The following is a 22,130-nucleotide window of genomic DNA, read 5'->3' as shown; positions in this document are numbered from 1 at the left end:
GGCATGTCCTGCTTGCACTGTCTTAAGTCCTGTAATGGAACAGGAGGGCCGTGAAGGCCCTGATCCTTAATGTCCTGGGATTGGGGGGAGAGTGACTAATCACCATTTAGCGACTGTTTCCTATGTGAAGTGTGTCACGGGGCTTTAATATTTTCATAGTCCTGTAAAATGGGTACTATTATTGTTCCCATCTCAAAGATGAGGAAGTAACGCTCACAGAGCTTGTGGAATGCCAAAAGCGACACAGCTACTGGAATTTGAACCTGGGTTTCTTTGATCCCAAGCCTCTTGTGCTATCTCTCCTACCTGGCTCCTGTGGGCAGAGCCCAAACTCTTGAGCAGGAACACTCACAGTGGGTTGTCTCTGTGTACAACTCCAGGGTTGTTTGGGCCACGAGGTCTTCTTTGCAGAGGTCCCCAAGGCCAGGGCACGAGGCAGATGGTTCTGACTCCCTCTTCACACTGTGTCTCAGCCCGTCAGCTGTGCACCTGATGTGTTTGTCTCCCTGCCTTCCCCCAGTGACTCTTTTGCATGCAGCATTACTCAGCAGGAAGTGGGGTGACTGAGAACCTACTTCAGGGGACCTGGAAATAAGGGCTTCTAACGAATGCCTTCTGCAGAAGCACAGTGGGCTGACCAGATGCTCAGTCTGAGGGTGCCAAAGGACACGTCCTGTTCCCATCCACTCTCCTTAGAAGTCCTTGGGGATTAACCTGTTCACCCTCCTTGATTTCTGTCCCGGCTGCTCACTAGTGAATAGCATGTTCCCTGTGCTGGAGAACTTGCAGGCTCCCCGCTGTCTGCAGGCTGATTGAGCCTGAGGTGAGAAGGAAGTCTTCAGCAATTTGTTCCTGCTGCTGCTCTGCTTCCAGATAACCTTTCTGAGGCAACATTCAAAACAGGGTTGGGTTCTTCCCTGTGGAACATGGCCTTCTGGGCCCAGCCAAGTTCTCCTCACATCTACCTTGACTGTGCAGTTCTTCACCGCTCTGTTCCCGGTAGGTAGCACAGTGCCTGGTCCTGGTGTTTTAGCAGGTATTTATTGAATGAATGATGAGTGCTAAGTTAATTCTGGGTAAGTTTGAACTGCAGAGTTCAGACAAGGTCCCTCTCTCTTCTGCCTCCTACGTGTGTTGATCATCCTGACGGACAGATGGTTCCAAACCATCAGTATCTCTGAGCCCCCACAGCTTTTAGGGCATGATGGTGCCCTTGCAGAAGGTTTCTGTCATGCTCTGGACCATGAATTCTGCTGTGGAGTCAAGTAGTTTACTGAGGAGTAACTTTCAGTGCAGAGAGGAGGGGACCTGAGAAGCACTGACAACAGGATACCTCCCTGCAGAGAGGGAACTTGAGGAGCTTGGGTGCAGGGACCAGGTACTGCTGACCTTACCTGGGACTCAAGCAGGTCATTTCTTCAGGTGATGAAACTTGTCCAGTGACTAAGACGGGCAGAAAGGCTGTGTTGGGTACCACCTTGGACCTGTGGGGATCCAGAGTTGGTGGATGGAGTTCACACTCACAAGAGCACCGGCTGAGCTGGGGTGTGATGTGGAGTTTCAGGGTTGGGGTCACAGGAAAAGAGCATTCTCTTAGCTTTCTGTTATGTCTGCAATGCATGCTGCTCTCCCCGCCTTTGTCCTGTGCATTCAGGTAGATTTTGAGCAGGCAGCCTAGAACCAAGGGTTGGTACAGGAAAAAAGCTTCCAGGTATGTGGCCTTGTGTCTCAGACTAGGGATCTTCCTAGGTGGCTCAGTGGTAAAGAATCTTCCTGCCGATGCAGGAGACACGGGTTGCATTCCTGGGTCAGGAAGATTCCCTGGAGGAGGAAATGGCAACCCACTCTAGTATTCTTGCCTGGGAAATCCCGTGGACAGAGGAGCCTGGCAGGGTATAGTCCATGGGGTCACATAGAGTCTATAGACAGGACTGAATGACTAAATAACATCATCATCATCTCAGGCTAGAGATAATGGTTCCGGGTCTGGGTGTTTCTCACGACTTCTCCCATTAGACAGGTGGCACGCAGCTGTGATGGGCTCTTCTGAGCGGAGCTCAGGCTCGGTGTCTGACAGTGTGGACCCCTGTTTCCTGGCTGCCACTGCAGTCAGACTCTGATGCCTTTGTGCTCTCAGGGAAGGCTTCCGAAAACTCTAGCCGTGACTCAGCTGTAAAACCCACAGGAGCTGGCACAGAAGGGTGAAAGTGGAGAAAGTTAACAATCAGTCTAAAAATACTACTGCTGATTTGGTCTCTTGTACCCTCTGAGGTAGTGCTAATGAGCTGGAACCCTCTGCCAGGTCCTCTCCTCCCTGTGACTTCGCTGAGAGCCGTCCATAGCTGCTGCGGATTCCTGCCAGTGTGTGGGTAGGGTGGGTCCTCGGCTCCAGCAGAGCACATGGTTCTCCTTAGTCACATTTGCAAAATGAGGATCCACCATCCACTTGGCCACCAGGGCTGGGGGCACCTGGTAAACCTCAAGACTTCCCGTGTTCCCTAAGTTGTAGAGGTCAGGATAGGAACAGAGCAAAGAGATCAGGTCCTTGGCCTTGGCCAGAGCAAAGAAGTCAGAGTCACTGGAAGGTGACTATAGGACACTCCCTGCTGCTGCTGCTGCATCACTTCAGTCGTGTCTGACTCTGTGTGACCCCATAGATGGCAGCCCACCAGGCTCTCCCGTCCCTGGGATTCTCCAGGCAAGAACACTGGAGTGGGTTGCCATTTCCCTCTCCAATGCATGAAAGTGAAAAGTGAAAGTGAAGTCGCTCAGTCGTGTCGGACTCTTAGTGACCCCATGGACCGCAGCCTACCAGGCTCCTCTGTCTGTGGGATTTTCCAGGCAAGAGTACTGGAGTGGGGTGCCATTGCCTTCTCCGAGGACACTCCCTACCCCACCCTTAATCCATCTAGGTTAACATTCAACATCTGACCTTGATGAAGCACTCTGCCCTGTGATGGGTAGTGGAGGTTGAGATCAGTCATTGGCCTATAGCATAAGGGACCTGTCACTTCCACTGGATTTTAGGTTGTATGGCTTGAAGAGAGTGACTTTCCAGTAGGTACACTTTATTCTTAAAGTTAGGAAGACATGGCGGCTCCTTCCATCTCGATTCCTGGCTGGTGGGAACCAGTGCTGCTCACTGAACATCCTTGTAGAGGGGAGATGTGGTCTCATGGGCTGAGGTGAGGTGCCAGCTCCCTGAGGAGCCCAGTGTCTCTGCTGCTCTCCTCCCTTTGATCTGTAGGTGCTCAAGAGAACTGTCTGGCCAGGTCCTTCGTGAGATTGGGCTGAAGACACTCAGGCCACCATAGAGCATCAGACCATGAGTGACAGTTTCTGGAAACGTGGCTCCTTCTGTGGGTGGAAGGAAATATCAAACCCCCTAGAAAATCCTTGCCTCTTGATAATAGGTTTTCTTGTCTTCCTCGTATCTTCTAGTCAAACTCCTCTATTCTTGGCCCCTTCCAGTTTAGTATTTGCAGGAAACTGATGTGTGGAGGTGCTGACAGGACTAGGTGTGTTAACTCTGGTACACGCTGATCTTACATGTTTGTCTGATGGCACTGCCCCCTCCCGTTTGCCTGTGTGGCTGGTATAATGTTCAGTGGGGGCTCTTCCGTGCTTCTTGTTTCTCGGTGTAGAAGTGTTTTTTCAGTGGCCGTGAGGCTCCTGGGGAGAGTGACCCTCTTCAGCCTGTATCTGTATGTGTTTAATTCTCTTTGGAGAAAGTATTTGAAACTAGTGGAAGGAATATTGTCACAAATTTGATATGTAACTGTTCTTCTCTCAACCTCTGTTTTGGTGATGGGCAGGGTCAGGATGAAGTAAGTAAGGTTTTTTCCTCTAATTCCAAATTGTATCTAAGGCAGCACTGTGTCCTTAAATTGAGTAACCTTTATAGGGAAGGGCATAGCTTCAGTGAGCACACTGCTCCTGGGGATACAGTACTGCTTTTCTGGCAGTGCTGCTCAGCAAGCATGATCACCTGCTTTCTGCCAGCTGTTGACTAGTTACTAATGGAATGAGTGGTAAAGATGGTCCTTGGTGTGCTTCGTAGAGAAGGCAGAACTCTGTACCCATGTGTGCCTGCAAATATCTATACAAGTGTTTTTGACCCTTTAAAAAGTTAGTTTATTTTTTTCCCATTTATTTTTATTAGTTGGAGGTAAAAAGCTAGTTTAAAAGAAGATTTCTCTTATAGGCAGAGGCTCTAAAGGTACTCTGTTGCCATTTTTCCCTTTGGGATTCTAGTCCCAGTTAGTTGTGCTTGATTTCCCTTTTCTGGTCAGATCAGTTGCCTTGAAAAAGATGAAGAAAGTCAAATGAGAATTGATTAGTTTTCCTTCCTGTCATTAAAAATTTTTTTTTGTTTGGAAATTTCAAATTTACAGAAAGTCACAAGTATAAAAATTATACGAAATTCTTTTATTTAGATTCTCCTGTTGTTGACATTTACCTCATTTGCAATTATCTCTCTTTATATGTCTCTTTATATAATTTCTTTCTGTACCATAAGGACTAGAGATGTTCTAAAATACACTGACATACAACAAAAGCTATGAACATCAGTCAACTTAAAATTGGTAAGCGTACTCTCATTAAATTCATGCTCTCATTGTTCACATTCCAGTTTTGCCCAGTGACCCAGTAGTGTCCACACAGCATTTTTCTCTTCCTTGTCTCTTAGCAGTTGTCTGCCTGAAGCATTAGGCCCAGGCTCTCTTTGTATTTGCTCCATTTGAGGGTGTGAGCTTACGGAGTTCTTGTCTTGAACGTTTTTCACAATGTTCAGCTTGTTCCTGGCTGTCACATTTCCTGAAACTATTATCACAATCCATGCCAGTCTTTTTAAAATTCTTTATTTGTTCCTGGTTAGGCCTCTTTCCCTCTTTCATCTCCCCCATAGTGTGGGTGGCAGGCTAAGGGGATGTCTCAGAGATCAAGCTCCCTGGGTCATGTCATATGTAGCCACCTTGGTTTCTTTTTTCCTCCTGGATGTCAGTTGCTGTTGTGCTGTAAAAGTTGTATTCGAATAATACAGTTTTTTTAAGTCAAGCAAAGAATTACTTAGGAAAGGTTTAGGGGTGTGGTAAAGGGGAACTGATTAGAAGCTTGAAGTAGCAAGCCTCGGGTTTTTCTAGATTAGCGCTTCTCAGACTTTAATGTGCACACAAATCTCCTGGGGATCTTGTTAAAATGCAGGTTCTGATTCCATAGGTCTGGAGTGGGGCCCAGGATACATTTTTAATGAGTTCCTACAGCAGCAAGGTCCTAGAGAAGTTTTAAGACTTGGATGATTTAGATCCCAAGGTACTGACCTCTGGAATCCAGAGATAGCTTATCTGTAGTTGATGATCTTAAAGGAATTTGAACAGAAGAGAAGTGTCAAGACCAGAAGATGTAAAGTCCTGAGTATTAAAAAAAAAGTAGTGAATGGTGTGTTGCAGAGGATAAATCAAAGAATCAGAAAGGATTGGGTCCCACTCTGTTACTCACTACCTGACAAACTCACTATAAACACTTGGCCTAAAAAAAAAACAAAAAACACTTGGCCTTTGAGCCTTGGTTTCCTTTTGTTAAGATGGGGCAATAATACCCCGTTCTTAGGATTCAGCTTAAGAGTATTTATCTAAAGTGGTCCTGACTCAGTATCTGGAATACCCTAGATGTATAGGGAGTGGAAGCTGCTGTGAGTGAGTGGTTGGAGCTTCCTTGAACCTGGTCCAGATTGTCCAACAGATGATTTGACCATGAACTCTGAGCCCTTAAGGAAATGAAGTTCATCAGTAGCCATCATCGGTTGTCATCCCATTTTCTTCTTAGACAGGCTTATTATCCAGTTGGAGTGTTACAGACATGATCTCTAGCTTTGACACAGGAATTTGACAAAGCCTCAAGATATCTTTGTGAGCATGTCAAAGAAATTTGTAAGCTAGTTGAGGTGGATGGGTTTGTGACTATGAGATGCATCAATACAGTCGTGAACACAGATTAACATGAATGAGAAATGTGGTTTACACTGGCACGCACATTGCTTTCAAATACACCTTTTTAACATGTTGGCTGAAGACAGTCACTGTAGTCCATATTTGTCATCCTTGGTGCCTCCAGACACAAATCATTTGGGCCTGACATCTCCTTAAGCATTTGTCTGCATCCTGCTTCATGCCGTTTTTCCCTCGACAACTCTTGGAGCACTCTGCGGTGCCACCCTTTTCTGGGATCAACAAACTGCCCTTTATCTTGTTTGTCCCTGGAGGATGGATGGATGGATGGTTGTTCCCTTCAGGATGCTGTTTTCTTGGGTGGAGACTTCTCCCCCAAGCCTCGTCTCCCTCACAGACATTCTTTCCATTATTCTTACCATTCCCCGGTCCTTTACCTTCTCTGAGGAGCTCAGTGTCCATGTTAGGTTTTAACCCCAGGCCTGCTTGTCACTGTGGGTCCGTTTAAGGACGCCGTCCAGCAGTGTAGCCTCCACACACCCCTCTCAGCCACCTGTGATCACACAGGCTGACGGCACCATCCTCGGGACTCAGTCTTCTCGGTCCCCTTCCCCTGTCTCTCCTGTCTGCCCCTCACTCCCCTGGTAGCCGACAGCACATGGCCACTGCTGGTTCTCCGTTTGCCTCTAGTGTCGTTCACCTGTGACACATGACTGTGTCTTCCATCCTCTCTGTGGCTGGTCCATCAGCCCATCGATGGACGCATTTCCTCCTCCACATTCTCTTTGGAAAGACCCCACAGCCCATGTGTAAGCAGCTTCCTGACACTGCCTGTGCAAGCTGCCCATGTCTGACTTGACCTTCAGCCTCAGCCGGGTGCTGGCTGCCCGCCCCATGTTCCCAAGGTCCCTGGTCAGCCCCCTCGGCTGTCCCCATAGTCGCTGCCACGTGTCTCCACCCTCCCTCAGGATAAAGTTGAAACGCCCTAACCTGGCTTTCAAAGCTCTCTTAAGATTTGATTGTTACCTCTTCATTCACCACCATAAACTTGTTTCCGTAAAATGTGAAGAAAGATGAGGCCCTTCAGGGCAGTGGTACCACTTTTAAGACCAGTACAGGTGATCTGTATTGTCAGAGAACTGTCTGTTTTCACAGTGCTTTTTGTTTGTCTGGTTTTTTCCACATCTTGCAGCTCCCAGGAAGAGCCTGGACTAAATCTTTGCATCGCCCACCCCCCTACCCCCTCAGCATGAGTTCCAGGGGCCTGGACTGTGTGTGTCATTGAGACAGGGCTTTGTCAGGCGTATTTGAGAAACTTGACAGATAATTTCTGATGGGTGTCGGAATTCAAGCGTGAGAGACACTTGGTTTCAGTATGCAGTTAAGTGCTTGTGCTCAGGAAACTAGTTAAAAGAATGTTTCCTTAAAAGATGAAGTGATAAACTCCCCAACACACACACATACGAGACTGGCCTCCAGCCCTCTTGAGTGTTGGCCAGCAAGTGGAGGCCCTGATTCTCTCCTGTGCGGGCGGGAAGGTAGACTGGAATGTCTGCTTTGGAGGACGGTAGGATGGTTTCATTAAACGTTAAGGATAAATGCAATAAAATAAAGAAATACATCCAAGACCGTTCCCTGCATTAAAAAAAAAAAAAAAAAAAAGGCTACACTGCCTTCTCTTGATTCTCTCTGTGGATCAAGTTAAGGATACCCTACCTCTCTTGATCTGAGAGGGACGCGTGGTTGGCTGAGAGGGGAGCAGGCCGATCTGATCCTGTACAAATGCTCTGTGGTGAATGGTGTACCCTGGGAGCATGCTTTCACTTTGATTTCATGCTTGGAGAGGTTTATTCATGCCTCCCAAGACCCACCACAGCCCCAGCCAGACACTCAGACTGACTTGTATCCCTCGAGGAAACCAGCTTAGGTGACCTGTGTCTCACTCAATCACTAGTGACTAATTGTGAGGTGGAGCCACTCATAGCCACCGTGTATTGAACAGTTTCACACGTAAACACATTATTTTGGTTTCACTTCATAGCCTTTTTGAGGGGAGTGTTTTCCCCTTTCTGCAGATGAAATTGAAAAAAATCAGAGTAAGGAGGCTTCTTTCTAACCTCAGTGCCACCGTACCACTATGGCCAAAGCCTTCTCCCATCCCCCCCCACCCCTTTTAGTGGATTAAAGGGTGTTTTGCTTTGTTCTGGATTCCTTTTTCCCCAGGGCCAAGTGTGGGAAAATGCTGCTGTCTTCTGCTGTCCACTTACCTCTCTTATCTCTCCTGGCCTCGGATTCACTCTTTTTTTGATATTTAATATTTAAATATTTATTGTGCACTGGGCTCTGCTGTGCTGAGCACTTTCCATCTGCTATCTTAATTACTGACCCCTCCTGACCATGTTACGAAGCAGTTGGTATTCCACCCAAGATTCCATGAGAAAAGGGAGACTCAGAGCTTCCCAGAGCAGGCAACTGTATGAAGGTGGTATCAGGCTCAGCCAGGATTGCTGTCAGCCAGAGCAGCTTAACCACAACGTCACTGCTTCCATCCTAAATGTTTGAAGTCCAGGGTTGTCTAGGAGAGATTCTGCATGGGCTGGAATTCTGCATACAGGAGCCTCTCAAATGAGATAGATGCTCATGCTCTGCCGGACTTCTGGGGCGTAGCATGAAATTCTGTGTTTTAGCTACATAGTGTTAGAAAGAAGGGGCGGGGTCATTCTTCTGATAGACACGTTGGCATGCAGCAAGGAAGTATGGTTTGGACTTCGTAACTGTGCTGGTGGTGTCTCCTGTGATGACATGGGCATGTGTATCCAGACATTGGTAGTGGCTTTCACGAGGGCACCCCAGTGGCACGGAGTGTCCCAAATGCTACTGACCCAGGGACTTGGCTCTTCAGAAAGCCATCCTATTCCTGCCTCTCATTAGATACCCTGGGTGTACATCTGCTCATTGTGCTCATCACTGTGGTCCTCTCAGGCTTTTGGTGGTCCTGCCTCAGTGTGTCTTGCTCTGGGTGTTAAAGGGAAAGCTCTTGTCTGGGAAGAAGACTAAGAGGTCATGAGATTTTTTTCCCCCCCTCTTCCTAGTACTGAGCATGCTCCATAACCCACTGGGCAATGTTTTGGGAAAGCCCCCCTTGAGCTTCCTGCCTCTGGACCCGCTTGGATCTGACTTGGTGGACAAATTTCCAGCACCCTCCATTAGAGGACCACGCCTGGACACCCGGCCCATCCTGGACTCTCGCTCTAGCAGCCCTTCTGACTCGGACACCAGTGGCTTCAGCTCGGGATCAGATCATCTCTCAGATTTGATCGTATGTAGCTTACTGGGGGGTTGGTGGGGAGGGCAGGTGAGCTTGAGCATGTGGGGTGTGGGCTGCGAGGTGGGGTGATGGGAGGCACTAGGACTTCTGAACCTCGGCAGAACAAAGGGTGCCCTGTGTCCCCACTCCTCCCAGTGAGCAGCGCACTCGGAACCTGAGCTGAGACCTCTTCACCAGTTACTGCATGAGCTGTTAGGAAACAGTTTTGAGAGTAAATAGGAGAGTCCTGGAAGGATTCTGAAGTGTAATTTGTTCCCTAACAAGTTAAACGGTGACCACAAACAGGTCCCTTTGATTCTCTGGCTGCAGTTTATTCCGCTGTAAAGATTGGGCTTCCCTTGTGACTCAGCTGGTAAAGAATTCGCCTGTAATGTGGGAGACCTGGGTTCGATCCCTGGATTGGGAAGATCCCTTAGAGAAGGGAAATGCTACACACTCCAGTATTCAGGCCTGGAGAATTCCGTGGACTGTGTAGTCCATGGGGTCACAAAGAGTCGGACACGACTGAGTGACTTTTCACTTCACTTCCCAAAGTGGAATTAGATGAGATGCTCCTAATTCTGTTTGTTGCTTTAGATGGGGCTCAGTCTTAGGAATCTGCCTGGTAACCAGCTTTAATATTGATACTTTGAGATTTTTGTTTAAAGAATTTTCTCAGATCCCTGCCCCAAAGGTTGATTGATGAAGGGATATGGACAGACAACTCACAGAAGAGGAAATAGAGGCAGTATTTCAACTTACAGGAGATACTTTATTGAGTAATTATTTCAGTTTATTTCTTGATAATGTGGTATATTTTTACCCACTTAAATTAGTAGAATTTAAAGCCTTGACACAAATGTGTAGTGAAACTTGTGTTCTCACACGCTTTTGACAGAACACAGAACCCTCGTAGAAAGCATTTTGACATCTTATGTCCAGGACTGTGACCAGAGAAGACACAAAATAAGAAGAAGCTACACCTTAAAGTTTTTATTTATAATCCTGAAAACTTGGAAAGTATCTAAATGTTTAGCAGTAGATGGAATAGGTCAGTGAAGTGTAACTTGTTCCCTAAAAAGAATATCATAAATTAACTGAAAATGGTTATGAAGATTGGCAATATGAAGGAAAAAACTGAATTGGGAAGAAAAAAATTTCTTAAATTATGATATAAGAGCAGCTGCTCTTAAAAATGCATAGGAAGAAAATCTAAAAATATATCAAATACTAAATGGTATTTTTCATAATCTCTATAGTGTAATTATTACTTTCATAACACCTGTCATTTAAAAACCTCTGTCTTCCTTTTTCCTTCCTTAGTCAAGCCTCCGAATTTCCCCTCCCCTGCCCTTCCTGTCTCTGACAGGGGGTGGCCCCAGAGACCCTTTAAAGATGGGGGTTGGGTCCCGGATGGACCAAGAGCAAGCTGCTCTGGCTGCAGTTACTCCCTCCCCAACCAGTGCATCAAAGAGATGGCCAGGAGCTTCTGTGTGGCCGTCCTGGGACCTCCTCGAAGCTCCCAAAGACCCTTTCAGCATAGAGAGAGAGGCCAGGCTACACAGGCAAGCTGCTGGTAAGTGTGGGCGTGCACCTACGGTGGGGCCCGAGCCCTTGTTCTCGGGGCAGGCAAATGAACTGTCCAGAAGAGGACTTGATTGCATGGTGGAGTCTCTGCATCTGCACAGAATGATCTGTTCTGAGGAGTAAGTGCTAATGGGGACAAACTCGGGAATGTCTTTGAGTCGGAGCAGAGAGGGAACGAGATGACCGAGAACCACAGGGTCATGCCTCTTAGCATTTGGATCCATCTCTGACTTGTTCTCTTCCATGGAGATCATGCACTACTGTTGCTTTTAAGTCTTTGCCTGGGTGGATGCTTCAAGAGAAACCCTGGCAGTGGTGCCTAGAATTTTGTCTGCCTCCCCCCTCCACCCCTCCCCATTCAGAGACATGTCAGGCACAACCCGCACTGGAGCCTCCTTCCCCAAGACTTTCTGATTGGTATCCAAGGGATGTGTGGGTTGTCCGTTTGTCCACCTCCAAGGTAACGGATGTGTGTTGCCATTGCTTCCCTATGAAGTAACTTTACCATGCTTTTGGGTGAGGCCATTATATTGACTTCTGTTTTTGTTCACAAAATATTGCTGATGGTGCCTAAATTTCCTGCTGTAGCAACACATTGGACCTGTGCCTTTCAGAGAGTGGCCTTCTGTGTCATTGTCCTGAATGAGAATGATGGTTCATTTCACTGGCTGTGCAGTCCAGTTGTGGAGGAGGAGAGTAACACAGGCAAGGACTAGTTGGTACCCACTGAGGTCAGTCTCTGATCTGCAGGGGCACAGGCTGAGTCAGGGCAGGCTTGAATAGTGGTACGAGAGAAGGCTGGACTGGTCAGCCACCAAGAACAGCAGGGACTCGAGAAAGTTTAGGGCAGGCCAAACAGAAGATAGTTTCAACTCTATACAGCAACAAGGTTTTCTCAAGGGTTTCTTAACTGAGTCAGAGAAACTTTATAAGAGGTGTGGACAGAGTTCCGTTTGGTATAAACGGGAAGCTGGGAGATTGGGAGAAAATCTCTTATCTTACAGTGCTGGCATCAAGAAGGCCCAGTGTGTCCTTCAGCGTAAGGATAGGTCTAGAGATGGTGCGGAATGGTTCTGACTTGAAGCAGTTGTGACCACATACTTGTCTTGCTGGTGGTGGTTCTTACTGTCAGTGTCCTGACTTCTGTGAGTGATGAGCTCACGGAGCAGACAGGAGAACAGAATGACGTTCCTTATAGGAACATTTGCAGAGAAGGTTCATTTGGCCCAGGAAGCATTTAGGATGTTGTATGAAAAATTGTCCAGTTTGCTTTCAAGTACAGGTGTACCTTGTTTTATTGAACTTCACTTTATTGCACTTTACAAATACTGAATTTAAAAAAAATTTTTTTGGAGTACAGTTGATTAACACTGCTGTGTTAGTTTCAAGTGTATGCAAAGTGATCCAGTTCTAGGGGTGTATGTATCTATTCTTTTTCAAGTTCTTTTCCCATTTAGGTTATTACGGAGTATTGAGCAGAGTTCCCTGTACTATACCGTAGGTCCTTACTGGTTATTTATTTTAAATAGAGCAGTGTGTACATGTCAATCCCAAACTTCAAATCTGTCAAGATTGCTTTTTTCCCCCTAACAAATTGAAGGTTTATAGTGACCTGTGTTGTCAGATGATGATTAGCATTTTTTAGCCAATAAAGTTTTGTTTTTTTTAAACATAATGTGGTCACACACTTAATAGACGATAGTATAGTATAAATACAACCTTTATATTCACTGGGAAACCAGAAAACTTGTATGATCAACTTTATTACAATCTTCGTTTTATTGTGGTGATTTGGCACAAAACCCTGAAATGCCTCCAAGGTATGCCTATGATTCTAAATTCAGATTAATTGGTATTGTAAGCAGTGACTAGATAGAATGGTCTTCTGGCGAGTGTATCAGTTTTATGTTTGAAAATTGCTCAGGTTGTGATCGTTTTCACCTGCACGTGTGGTTTGCCATTCGTCCCAGTTTTAGTGGAGAAACAGAACTGGTGAATCAGGGTTACCATCCTGGGCTGGCAGGTTTGGAGAGGTGTCTGGTGTCTTGCCTTTCAGAGTAGTCATGGACGTTCGCCCAGCAACCAGGCTAGGGACAGTGGCCTGTCTCTCCTTCACAAGCAAGTTCACCACGGACAAGGGTAGTGCCTCTGTGGCTTCTCTGACTCCTGTTTCTCTTTGTCTTCTGCCAAAGCTGTGAATGAAGCCACCTGCACGTGGAGCGGCCAGCTCCCTCCCCGGAACTACAAGAACCCCATCTACTCTTGCAAGGTGTTCCTAGGAGGCGTCCCTTGGGACATTACGGAAGGTGAGCTCTGAGTCCTTCTGCTTCAGGTGTTGAAGGCGGCCCTGTGTTTCCAGAGCATGAAACTTGGCCTTGAGGCCAGACCAGGAGCTGAACCTCTGCCCGGGCCCAGGGTGTGACAGGAACAGCTGTGAGGGGAGAGGTGCCTTCATAGACCCTGCAGTGCTGCTGGGTCTGGTGCCCACATGTGTCGCCGGAGACCTGGGCCAGTTCAGAGTTGTTTGTCTAGGAGGACAAGCGACACTGGTGGCCCTGTGCTCGTGCCCTCCTGGGGAGAAAACTGCCTCAGCGTCTGCCATGCTTTTCCGTCTCTCTGCAGCTGGATTGGTTAACACCTTCCGTGTGTTCGGCTCTTTGAGTGTGGAGTGGCCTGGTAAGGATGGCAAGCACCCCCGGTGTCCTCCCAAAGGTAATATGCCGAAAGGTAATGCAGACATGGTAGGAGCTTTTTCTCCCTCCCCAGTACCTGATCGCACTGGGGGACGCTGGGATGGCACACGCATGCTGGTAATGTGGTTCGGGTGTTCCAGAGCACAGAGCTCTTGGCACTTCTCCTCACCCAGCACGCCCCTGTGTTCCTTCTGAGCTACTGTTCCACCTGTCCATCCAGACTCATACTGCATTGGGGGCTGCCTGGAAAAGCCCTTGCACACCTCCCTCCAACCTGAACCCCAGCAGTTCCTGTTCTCTCAAAGCGAGGTGTTTGAAAAGCTTTCCTGTACTTGCCTTTCCTGCCCAGTGACGCTGTCGCCTGACCTGATTCTGAGATCCCTCTGGAGTTAGCAGGAATGAGGACCAAGTGTCTGAGTCCTCACTGGTCTGAAATGAGATTCCCTCCCTGTAGAAAGGAGCAGGTGCTATTTTCATGCTGCCCCATCTTCACTGATGTACTGAACCAGTGATCGAACTAGGCTTTTAAAGAAGTACCTTCGCCCTCTCGCCACAGACCTGGTGTTACTCCTTCCCCCAGGAAAGCCAGGCTTGCTGATGTGAGCATGCTTTGTGCTGTGATGTGAAGAGCTGTGTGGTGACGATGGGACCCTCTGTCCTGCCGCACCCACCCTTCCCTTACTATATGGGAAATGGTGAGCATCCCTCCCCCCATTGGAAGTAGGACACAAATGTGTCTTACCCATACGCCATCTTTCTTGGGGGGAAAAAAAACCAGCAACAACACTCTGCCGTAAATGCCCGGCTGAGGAGTAGCGCCCCCCTCCAAGGGATGTTAATGCAGTTTCTCCTTCCCTGGTAACAGGGTATGTGTATCTGGTCTTCGAACTGGAGAAGTCTGTCCGGGCCTTGCTTCAGGCTTGCTCTCATGACCCGCTGAGCCCGGATGGTCTGAGCGAGTACTACTTCAAGATGTCCAGCCGGAGGATGCGCTGCAAGGAGGTGAGCTGGTGCAGAGCCCTTGCTGGATCAGGGGCCTGGCTGTGAGGAGGCAGGCTTCATGGGGAGGTGGGTACGCAGGTGCAGACGCGAATTCCTACTGAGGGGAGAGGGCTGCTCTTCTTGCCCCGCAGTGAGTGCAGCGAACACTCTCTGAGGTATTAAAGCCGCCGCTGCCACCTCCAGGCATTAATGGTCTGTGTGTGCTCCTGCTCATGGAAATCAGACTGTGTCCCAGCTCTCACTCTCCTTCCTATTCTAACCAACACTTCCTTCCCAAACCTCTTCTCTTAGACTTGAGATGGGCTCTGCTTGGTCTTAACATCTACGGTTGTTTCTTCTAGTCCTGCCCTTGAGCTGTGCCTGCTGACCTCCCAACCTGTGGTGGGTAAATCCCTCTATAGCTGCCGCCCCCCGCGTGGTGACTTCTGCACTGCCATTCAGGGCTTCCTTAATACGCGGTTCTCTCCGTCTGATTGTCTCTCCCTCCGCATCTCTGCTGTGTCAGCCTTGTGTGCGATTAGCATCATGAGTCTCAAGCAAGGAGTCATCCTACCTGGGGCCTCACTGCATGTTCTTGGACCCTGCCTCAGGATTTCTAAGTCAGTTTGGTTGGAGCTTGAGAATCTCCACCTTAACCAAGTTCCCCAGGTGGTGCTAGTGGATGGTGTTTGAGAATCACTTGTCAACGAAAGTTCTGAACTCAAGAATCAGTGTTACTTTTAAAAATTTGATTCTAGAGTGTATTTTGTGATATTGGACTAGATAGTCAATATCGCTCAAACCTCATTCCCTCATTTATAAAATGGAAAATTGAAATGCCTGTATTAGTAAAAAGATCTGCAGTTGCCAGGACTTACAGGGTTGAGGATGAACATGCAAAGCGTAGAAGATTTTGAGGATGGTAAGGGTGGTGAAGGTGCCGTCTTACGATATTAAGGTGGTAGATTGTTGTTGTTCAGTTGCCCAGTCGTGTCCAACATGCCATTATACAGTTGCCAAAAACCCCATAGAGTTCCAGTGGGAAAACCGACACCAAGTGTGAACCCTGATGTAAACCGTGGAGTTGGGACAATGATGTCAGTGTAGCCTCCGTGATTGGAACAAACGTACCACTGCGGTGCGGAGCATTGAGAGTCAGAGAGGCTGTGGAGGCAGTGGGTATATAGGAACTCCACACTTTGAGCTCAGTTTTGTTGTGAACCTAAAGCTGCTCTAGAGAGTGAAGTCTACTGAAAACTGTGGGGTAAGGGGGAAGATGCCCGCTTCACTGAGATGGTCACATTGAATTAAAGTAAGAGGTCCACATTACAGAGCTGACTCTTGGTTTTACAGATGTTTCCTGGTGTTCGTACGCATTTTGTCCTCTGGCTGCCCGCAGGGACCCACAGCTTCCCCACCTTCTCCCCTTTCTTGCTGCGTGGAGTTCACACAGCTATCACTGCTTTCGCATTGAGAGGCCACCATGGACCCTCCCCCCCTCCAGTGCCCCTGCAGACACCTTCCTGCCTCCTCATCACCTGGCAGTGCTGTAGTCTCTCTTGGGTGCACGGACTGTGGGCTGCCCTGGTTCTCATCCCTCTCTGACCCTCTTACTTCTTTGTATCTCCCCTCCATAGTAGTAGGTATTCGATGCCCCCTCTTCTTTCCCAATCAGACAAACTACCCACTTTTGTGGCCCTCCTCGTACCTTCGACCGAGACTCACCTCTCTAGGCTCATGTCCTGCTTGAGCCCCACCATCCTACAGGGCCTTTCTTCAGGATGTCCTGTGATCTTATACTCTGATGTTTAAGGAAGAGACTTCCCTGGTGACTCAGTCGGTAAATCGTCTGCCTACAATACAGGATTCCTGGGTCGGGAAGATCTCCTGGAGAAGGAAATGGCAACCCACTCCAGTGTCCTTGCCTGGAAAATCCCATGGATGGATGGAGGAGCCTGGTAGGCTACAGTCTGTGGGGTCGCAAAGAGTCGGACACGACTGAGCGACTTCACTTTCACTTTTCACTTTGGAAAGCTTGGTGGCACCCGGGATGTGATACTTTCCCATGGGAATGGTAAAAACAAGATGGGCTTTTGCATCTTCAGTGAAATCAGCTCCCCATGGTAATGAACTTCTGCCAGGGTCTCATTCCAAGGTTACCTCAGTCTCCAACCCATCAGTCCTGATTCTTCTCGTTTTCCCACCATGCCCAGGGGGTCTGGATTCTGCAGATTTTCCTCTAGAAGAATATTCTTGGTTGTGGCCTGTTCTGTGCCCAGCTCCCCCAACCTTCTCCTGGTCTTCATCACCTGTCCTCTGTACTACTGTTTTGCCTCCTTGCTGGTTTTCTGCCTCAAATCTCTTCCTGCTTTGAGACCTTTTTTTTTTTTTTAAAAAAAACAAACAACTTCACAGATTAATCTTCCAAGAACACTTAGTGATCATCTGTCAACCCACTTCATTCTGGAGCTTCCTGCCTGCTTTGCCAGATTCTGTTCTAGGCTCAAGGGGTTTGGAGGCAGAGGGCACAGTCTGCTCCTGCCCTGGTGTCTTTCTGCTCTGCTGAACCACAGTGACCTCCTGTATGTGACCGTTGACCCTGCGTCTCTCTGGCTATCCCACTGCTCCTGTCCAAGCCCTCTGATATGCATGTTGGGCCAGTAACCATTCCACGCAGATACCTTAAGGGTCCCCACCCTCTGTCCTTCAAGCTCCTGTCCTGTCATTTCTCTGTGGGCCCTTCCTGTCCAGGGACTCGGGACCATGCTCTGTATTCATCAATGTCCATGGTCCTTCATTGGAACCCCACCGTTGAAGGCTGTGACAGAGTACCAAGGTCCTGAATGTGATAGTCCGGGACAGTTCTTATTCTTCAGGATGAGTGACTACTACTATACCATTTGTTGTCTTTGCACCACTTTGGACTCACGGCCTCAGTGAGATTCAGGTCTAGCTGTACTGGGGTTGAGGGTGCCTGGGACTGTGTGGGGCTCAACCTCGCATCTGCAGCACGGGCCTCCCCATGCGGGAGCCCCACCATGGCTCCCTGCTGGAACTGACACACCTGTGGGTGCTTTCAGGTGCAGGTGATCCCCTGGGTCCTGGCCGACAGCAACTTTGTCCAGAGTCCCTCCCAGAGGCTCGACCCCAGCAGGACGGTGTTCGTGGGTGCTCTGCACGGGATGCTCAACGCTGAGGCCCTGGCTGCCATTCTCAACGACCTATTTGGTGGTGTGGTGTATGCTGGGATTGACACAGATAAGCACAAGTATCCCATTGGTGAGTGTCCCACTTCTGTGTGGGACAGCTGGGCGGCCCTCAGGGTGTAGACCAAGATTGTGACACTCTCCTATGGGAGTGGAGGCGAGGCCTGACCCAGGCCTACTCATCAGCATATACCAGCAGTATAGCATCTTTTTCTAGATATGCTACCAGTACTGACCTCTCTGTATCCACCCCTCTCCCCCCACCTCCCTTGAAGGGGAAAGAAGTTGATAGGAGCCCTATAGGAGGTGATAGGAGGTGAGAACAAAACAGGAATGTTGGTTTGAAGGTCAGCATTCACAGCCAAACCATTCTGAGACAGACAACAGCTAATACTTTATTAAAAGGCTGGGACTTTCCTGAACTTGCCTGGTTTCCTCTATTAAGAGGCCTTGAAAAGTGGTCTTGTCCAGGGTCAGAGACCAAGCCAGGCTGAGGCAGGACTCAGGGTGACCCAGGCAGCAAAGTGTAGTCACAGCTCACGCTGTCCTAGCGGAGGGGAGTCTGGGGGCCTGGCCACTGAGAAAGGTCAGGTTCCCAGTCGTGACAGAATCGTCTCAGTGCTGGGGCTCGGAGGTGGAACAGAGCCTGGCCTTCCTGATCAACACCGGCTCCCCCCCCCCCATGCACCGTCTGCCCACCCACGGCGCGTCTGGGCAGGAAGGAGCGCGGTGTGAGCATCGCAGTGGAACTGCACACTGGGGAGGGGACCTCAGAGCCCTCGGGGCGGAGGCGGCGCTGGGCAGAGATGCTGCTCTGACTCCCCTGCCTGGCCTGCCGTCAGCTGCGCTCTGCCTGTGTCTGGCTTTCCGCTCTGAACTGGAATAACCACGCCTGTGGGTTTGCCCACACAAAGGAGTCTCTCTCCTCCCCCGAGGGGCCATTCCCGAGGGGCTGTGCCACCATGGTCTGCAGTTGCAGTCTGACGTGGTGCCACCAGCTGAACATGTTGAATGCCACCTGTTGAAATGATGATATGTTGGGTTAAAGAAAAAATATTACTGAAAATATTACTGAAATTAATTCCCCTACTTTTCATTCATTCCACTACATTCCTTAGATGTGGTTACTGGGAATTGTTAAATTTACACAAGTAGCCTGCGTTTACGTTTCTGTTGGGCAGCACCATGCTGATCTAGGAGCAGGTTTTCCTGAGTGTTGACATGCGGCCTTTGGGAGACTTGGGCTCAAGGGTGAGTTTCCCGTCTTCCGTAGGCTCTGGTCGTGTGACTTTCAACAACCAGCGCAGTTACCTGAAAGCAGTCAGTGCTGCTTTTGTGGAGATCAAGACCACCAAGTTCACCAAGAAGGTGAGTGAGCTGGTCTGCACCCTCCTCTGGGCCATCTGAGAGGTCTGGGTGGCCACTACTCAGGGCCGGCCCAAGACGAGAGCGGTGCCATGCTGGCTGTGAGCCGGGCTTCCACTGACGCCCCTGAGGGTCAGGGTTGGAGGTGGGCCTGGTCTCGGTTGATGAGAATGGATGAGAGCCTCAGCATGGGGTCACCTTCCCTCACTGTGGTCCTTGACCAGCATTGCGAGCTAAGCTGACTTCATCCTGACCTGCGTCCTCCAAGCACTTTTTTTTGCTGGGCAATAGTGTTCCGTGTCAGGTTTGCCGAGAAGGCCAGGCAGTAAGGTGGGGTCGCCATGCCGTGCACAGCCAGCCTGGAAGCTGCTGCAGTGATCTCGTCTCTCTTGAGGATCTCTGGGTCCTCTGCCCTATTTCTCTCTGGGCCCCTTAAAATAGGAACCACCTTGTGCTCATATAGGTGACCCACACCCACCCTTCTCTTGTGGCCCCTCTGGCTCCCCGTGAGAAGCAGCCCCTAGTGACCCTGCTCTGCCTCTGTCTGCAGGTTCAGATCGACCCTTACCTGGAAGACTCTGTGTGCCATCTCTGCAGCTCCCAGCCTGGCCCGTTCTTCTGTCGGGATCAGGTGAGGACCCTGGGCACGTGAGCAGTTTACAGAGCCCTTGCCCTCAGTTAGACGTTGTGTCAGGTTCGTCACATGGAGCACGGAGGTCTCAGGTTCCTCGTGGTTGTCTCAGAGCGCAGCAGAAGCAGCAGTGGTGCTGACCCTGAGCTGCGGGGAAAGCCCGTGGAGCTGTCTTGGTGCTGTGGCCTCCCGTCCTCGGGCCATGCTGTGCAATGCGGCACTGCTGCTCATGGGTGGTTTTCAGGATAACAGGGACCCAGGCGGGTGTGGCCAGCACTACCTGTGAGCCAGCCAGGTCCTGCCGTTCTGGCTCTAAGCCCTTTAGGTGGATTCTTCCTAGGCGAGGCATCCGTCTCTGTTGACTTCTGAATCTCTGCACTGCTTTGGTGCTGCTACCTGGTTTGTACCCAGTTGTCAGAAGCAGGTGGAAAGCAGCCTGGCAGCTTTGTTGCATGCTTCTGGGTGATGGAGCACAGATCTGGATTTATTGGACGGAGCTTGTCGTCCTCTGTAGTGTGTCTGTGTACTCATGCCCTGAGGATCTGTGCCAGTTCACAGTCTGATTCAGCAGGTTTGGAGCATGGCCCGAGACTCCCTGTTTGTGACAAGTCTCCAAGTGGCGTCCGTGTTGCTGTTGACAGGAGTTAGGGACCTGGTCAGGTACCAGCACAGTGTCTGTATTTGCAGCTATGTTTGCAGTGGAGCTGTCAGTCAGGTTTGGAGTCTGAGTAGATGGTAGTTAAACCGAGGCTGCAAAAGGAGGATGTGAAGTAAATGTGGGTTGCCGGGGAGAGCTTGAGATCACGTGTGAGCCTGATGAGCCTCTTCTCGCGGCTTGTGTGTATCAGTGTGTTTCCCAGATGGTCCCCATTTTCAGATATCTGGAAGTTAGTGGCCTGCTTGAGGTTACACAGCCAGTAGGAGTGAGGGGCTGGGAATGAGATGTTGGTCTGCATGCGCAGTCACCGCTCCTCACTGAGTGTGACGACGAAGCCACGCTGCCTGGCCTTAGGGCCTGGAGTCACTGTCTTTGAACGCTCTCCTGTATTGTGCGTGGCTGTGTGACCCACGTGCCCCACAGGAGGTAGGATGGGCAGGGACTAGAAGAGCACCTGGTGCTCAGAACTGAGGAGGGGAGCTGGCATGGCCGCTACATACTAGGAGCCCAGCGTGCGCAGTTGAGTGCAGGCACCCGTAGAAGCCAGCCACGCCTCGTGTTGGGGACGAGAGGAGTCCCCGGGGCCCACAAAGGCCACGAGGAGTGCCCACACCAGTGCACGCAGCCCCCCGGCGGGTCTGACCCAGGCCTGGCTCCTCTCCTCTCTCCCCTTGCAGGTGTGCTTCAAGTACTTCTGCCGGAGCTGCTGGCACTGGCGGCACAGCATGGAGGGCCTGCGTCACCACAGCCCCCTGATGCGGAACCAGAAGAACCGCGACTCCAGCTAGAGGGGCCTGTGCGCCTGCCACCGGCGACCAGGGAGCTGGCTTCCCGAGGACAAGGGAGATCGTAGTCACCTTTGCACTTGCTGAATCTGTCTTTGTTTCTGCACTAATTAATGCACAATGAGTTTTGTCGGGTTTTGTTTTCAGAGGGTGTGCCAGGGCAAGGACCCTCTGGCTCGCCCTCCAAGCGACTCTGTAGTTTTCCCAGATTTTAGTTCCTCATTTTGCCGATGAAAAGCAAAAAAAAAAAAAAAAAAAAAGAACTACGTGTCCAGAAGGTATTGACACGACACCTACACCTAGGTTTATTTATTAAAAGCGCTTTTTTACATTCCTTGCAATACTGATGGTGATGATGTGCAGGTCTCATTGGTTTCATTCTTGCAGTTGCCATACAGTGCCTTTCCATTTATTTAACCCCCACCTGAACGGCATAAACTGAGTGTTCAGCTGGTGTTTTTTACTGTAAACAACAAGGAGACTTTGCTCTTCATTTAAACCAAAATCATATTTCATATTTTACGCTCGAGGGTTTTTACCGGTTCCTTTTTACACTCCTTAAAACAGTTTTTAAGTCGTTTGGAACAAGAGATTTTTTTTCTTTCCTGGCAGCTTTTAACATTACAGCAAATTTGTGTCTGGGGGACTGCTGGTCACTGTTTCTCACAGTTGCAAATCAAGGCATTTGCAACCAAGAAAAAAATTTTTTTTGGATTTGAAACTGGACTGGATGAATGATGTTTGAGCAGCTGCTGTATATAGTTTTAAAATGGTTTATTGCACCTTCTTAAGTTGCACTTATGTGGGGGGGGAGGGTTGATAGAAGTTTTTAATCACAAAGTCACAGGACTTTTTTCTTTTGTAACTGAGCTAAAAAGGGCTGCTTTCTGGTGGGGGCAGATGAAGGCTCACAGGAGCCCTTTCTCTCAGAGGGGACAAGTACCCTACCCTGATTTCCTTCGTTTGAGA

The 22,130-nt window shown here is 49.3% G+C and overlaps 1 protein-coding gene across 5 annotated transcripts in view; it reads left to right on the top strand.

The window, feature by feature from the left end:
• The window catches only part of CPEB1 (cytoplasmic polyadenylation element binding protein 1), a 108,720-nt gene extending 87,296 nt beyond the window's left edge, over positions 1–21,424 (top strand). For 2 of the 5 annotated variants that reach the window (XM_065906113.1, XM_065906112.1), the window contains exons 4-12: positions 9,041–9,267; positions 10,579–10,831; positions 13,035–13,148; positions 13,465–13,554; positions 14,401–14,537; positions 17,597–17,795; positions 18,996–19,090; positions 19,638–19,718; positions 21,054–21,424. In XM_065906113.1, coding sequence (XP_065762185.1) covers positions 9,041–9,267; positions 10,579–10,831; positions 13,035–13,148; positions 13,465–13,554; positions 14,401–14,537; positions 17,597–17,795; positions 18,996–19,090; positions 19,638–19,718; positions 21,054–21,164 — 1,307 coding nt within the window. In that variant the 3' untranslated portion in view covers positions 21,165–21,424. Of the gene's footprint in view, positions 1–9,040; positions 9,268–10,578; positions 10,832–13,034; positions 13,149–13,464; positions 13,570–14,400; positions 14,538–17,596; positions 17,796–18,995; positions 19,091–19,637; positions 19,719–21,053 lie in introns of all 5 variants that reach the window. The other 3 variants (XM_065906111.1, XM_065906115.1, XM_065906114.1) reach the window with 2 other exon arrangements.
• Positions 21,425–22,130: the final 706 nt, after the last annotated feature.

Source organism: Muntiacus reevesi, chromosome 15 (genome assembly GCF_963930625.1).
Source record: "Muntiacus reevesi chromosome 15, mMunRee1.1, whole genome shotgun sequence".
In the NCBI taxonomy this organism is placed as follows: domain Eukaryota; kingdom Metazoa; phylum Chordata; class Mammalia; order Artiodactyla; family Cervidae; genus Muntiacus; species Muntiacus reevesi.
This window is presented reverse-complemented; position numbering and strand designations above follow the sequence as displayed.